The sequence below is a fragment of the Crocodylus porosus genome, unplaced genomic scaffold (genome assembly GCF_001723895.1).
Source record: "Crocodylus porosus isolate Cpor-Errol unplaced genomic scaffold, CroPor_comp1, whole genome shotgun sequence".
NCBI classification, from domain to species: domain Eukaryota; kingdom Metazoa; phylum Chordata; order Crocodylia; family Crocodylidae; genus Crocodylus; species Crocodylus porosus.
The window spans coordinates 26,331,234-26,334,595 of record NW_017728951.1 but is presented as its reverse complement, the minus strand read 5'-3'; the positions used below and the strand labels follow the sequence as shown (position 1 = coordinate 26,334,595).

Below are 3,362 nucleotides of genomic sequence, written 5' to 3'. Positions count from 1 at the left end.
GTCTGCCCGGCTGCGCTGAATGTCCGCGACGCCGCTCCGTGCCTTGCACCCGCCGGGCCGGGAGTAAAACCGTCTTGCCAAGCCACCGCCTGCATGTCTGTGTCCGGTGCCCCCCAGCCCCGGCGCCCCCGCCTACCCCGTGGTCACCCCTAAGTGCAGCTGAGAGCGGCGGGGGGGCTCTGGGCAGCCCTGGAGGCACTGAAGCAGCGCTGAGGTGCAGGGTCCTGGAGTCCAGGGCTGGGCGCTGTCCTGCTGGAGGGGGCACAGCAGCCCCCGGCCCGCCCCGAGCACCCCCCGCAACCCAGTCAGGGAGGAGGAGGATGCAGTGCATGTGCAATGAGTTTATTCCCAGCTCGGCCCTGCGTGGCAACAGGAACCCACCGCCTCATGCCTGGGCCAGGCTGGGTTGATGCTGAGCTCCCAGGCCACAGCTGCCCTCGCAGGGAGGGGTAGGGGGCAGCTGGGCAGGTGCCGGGGTCGGAGTGCATGCGGGGCACAGCGCCGTGCAGGGGGGTCAGAGCCAGCCGTTGCGGGCAAAGGCCTGGCGCAGCGCAGCAGCCTGGTCCTCGCTGAGCGGCAGCAGTGGTGCCCGGCAGGGCCCCCCCTGGTAGCCAAACCACTCCATGGCCTGCTTCAGCCCCGCCACGCCGAAGCGCCGTGTCACCTGGGGCCAGGCAGCCTGTGAGCGCCTGACCCACCCCACCGGGGCAGCTGAGACCCCGCAGCCAGGGGCTGCAACCCGGTCAGTGGGGCCACGAGAGCAGCCTGGGCTGCGGCAGGGCACCCGCCTCCTGCCCGCCCAGAGCCCTCCGTGCCCCGGCCTGGCTCCCGCCTCTCAGCAGAGGTGGGGAAGGGGCTGCAGCCACCTCTGGGGCGACCCGGTGGTGTGTATAACGGGGGGAGCTGAGTTCAGGGCTTCCAGGCTGGGAGCTGTGCCCCCCGCAAATCCCAGCCTATAAATAGGGTTCTGCCTGTGCTTGGGGGTCGAGCTGCAGCCGGTGCCAGGGGACATGCTGTTCCTGGCACGGTCCTGAGGGCAGGGCCTGGCTCCTGCCTGCACAGCCCTGCCCGAGGCTCCCCCAGCCCCGCCGGTGCCCCGCACGGCCGACCCGCAGCCCCCTGGGACCCTACCGCCGTGTTGGGCTCGATGAGCCGGTGCTGCAGGTCCCGGGCCTCCTGCCAGCGCCCCTCCTGGCACAGGCGCTCCAGCTGGCACAACGGTGTACCCAGGACGTTGGCAAGGGCGCAGACCCCCCCGACGGCACCTGGGGCAGAGGGGCTGGGCGTGGGCAGGGGCAGGGGCCCAACCCTCCACAGCACCATCCCCGTGGCCCCCTCCACCCTCTTCTCGAGGGTCTCCAACACCCCCCAGATCCAGCCCGGCTCCCGGCCGCCCCACCTACCCACGGCGTAGCTGGCCAGCAGGAAGCCGGCCGACCCCGCCAGCACCTGGAAGTCCTCGCGCCGCGTCTTGTGCACGATCAGCCCCAGGCGAGTGATCTGGGGAGACACGGGCAGCGTCCCCCAGAGCCGGGCCCCACCTGGGATCCAACCCCCACATCTGCCTCGGGCCCCCGACTCACATCGCCACCGCTGTCCTTGAGCCCCACGATGTTGGGGTGCGGGGCCAGGGCCAGCACAGCCTCCAGGGGCAGCTCCAGGCCGGTGTTGGCAGGGACGCTGTACAGCACCACAGGCACCGGCGACGCCTCTGCCACCTGCGCGCGGAGCCGGCAGGGCTGGGACACGCAGTCCACGGCCACGGGGCCCCACGTCCTCCCTGCGCCCACCTGGGCTCAGCGCCACGTGCCCACCCCAGGACCAGCAGGCAGGACGTTCTGCACCGGGTGGAGCCCGCCCATGCCATGCCACGCCAGCCGGGCCGGAGCCTTCCCCCCCCTCACCTGGGTGTAGTGGAGCACCAGGGCGGCAGTGCTCATGGCACCCCGGTAGTAGCAGGGTGTCACCACCAAGACCGCGTCGGCGCCCGCCTCCGCCATCCCCGCCGTCAGCTCAATGGTGGCCTGTGTGGCTGTGTGGGGAGAGGCAAGTTGAGAGCCCCCCTCCCCACAGGGCCCTCCAGGGCAGCAGGAGCCTGCGCCGGGGCAGCAGGATCGGGCCCACGGGCATCTGAGCCAAGGCAGGGGTGAGGGGCTCCCGCGCTCTCACACTCGCATCCGGAGCCGGCCAGCAGCAGGCGGTGGCGGGGCACAGCCTGACGCACGCGGGCCACGATGTCCAGCCGCTCCGGCCCCGTCAGCAGCGGGCTCTCGCCGTTGGAGCCCTGCACCACGAAACCTGCGCAGGGGGCGGGCAGGGGTCAAGGGCAGGGTGGGGGCAGCCCCCAGCCCCAGCCAGGACCCGGCCCAGAGCCCACATGCCCTGAGTCCCAGCCCCATGACACTGCCCCAGACGCGTGTGCACACGGATGTGCACCGCTCCCCCACGCCAACGTGGACCAGGCCCACCCCAGGCTGGAGGCTGCGGGGCAGAGCCCTGGTGCAGGAGGGGGTGGAGCGTGGCCGTGGCCTGGAGGGTCTCCTCTCCTGGAGCGGTCCGGGCAGACTGGCGGGACGGTGCGTGCACATGCGTGTGCAGTCTAGACATCATGCCAGAGCTGGGGGAAGCAGCTTCACCCTCTGCCCCTTTCTGAGCTGCCGACACTGGAGCAAAGTCCAGCCGAGGCTGCATCCTTGGGCTGGCAGCTGGTCAAGGCCACGGCCAGAGCCCAGCTGTGCGCCTGCCCGCGCTGGGCACCATCCCTGGCAGGCGGCCGTGGCACATCGGGAGAAGAGACCCCCAGCCCTACAATGCCAGCACCTGCCCAGGGCACAGGCTCATCTGGCCTTGCCGGGGCCTCTCCAGGGTCCCCAGGACCAGGCCGGCTCTGCCCCGTGCGGGCTGCTTGGAGCCACGGCAGGGGCTCCATGATGTCGGGGCTCCGCCATGCGCCCCGGCCTGAAGGGGGCAGCACTGGAGGGGCTGAGCCAGTCCCTGCCCCACACCACAGCTGCCCGGCTCTGCCATGCCCCCTGCCCCGCACTCACCTCGGAAGGGGACTTGGGTGTAGAGGCGCAGGTTGTCGTCCAGCCGGGCGTAGTCCACGCTGCCCTGGGCTGTGAAGGGGGTGGCCAGGGGCGGGTAGATGCCACGCAGGTCCAGCCTGGGCGCCGGCGTGGCGGGGGCGGTGCTCAGCGCCCTGCCCAGCACCCCGGGGTGCCAACCTCGGCCCCCTGGCCGCAGCAGGGCCATGAGCGCCATGGCGGGACTGAGCTCCGAGCTGCTGCCCAGGCCGTTAATGATTGACACGGCTCGTTAGGGATTCGCTGCTCCCTGGCGGTGTGGCCTGGGGGTGGCTTGGG

The 3,362-nt window shown here is 71.9% G+C and overlaps 1 protein-coding gene across 1 annotated transcript; it reads right to left on the bottom strand.

Annotated features, from left to right (window-relative positions):
* Window positions 1-326: 326 nt before the first annotated feature.
* On the bottom strand, window positions 327-3,307 carry HOGA1 (4-hydroxy-2-oxoglutarate aldolase 1). The gene is made up of 7 exons (XM_019556340.1): window positions 3,048-3,307; window positions 2,170-2,298; window positions 1,905-2,032; window positions 1,584-1,718; window positions 1,404-1,500; window positions 1,132-1,265; window positions 327-664 (listed from the first exon to the last, which is right to left on the bottom strand). The coding sequence occupies exons 1-7, from the start codon at window positions 3,259-3,261 to the stop codon at window positions 515-517; spliced, it is 987 nt and encodes a 328-aa protein (XP_019411885.1). The 5' UTR covers window positions 3,262-3,307; the 3' UTR covers window positions 327-514.
* Between the last annotated feature and the right edge of the window lie 55 nt (window positions 3,308-3,362).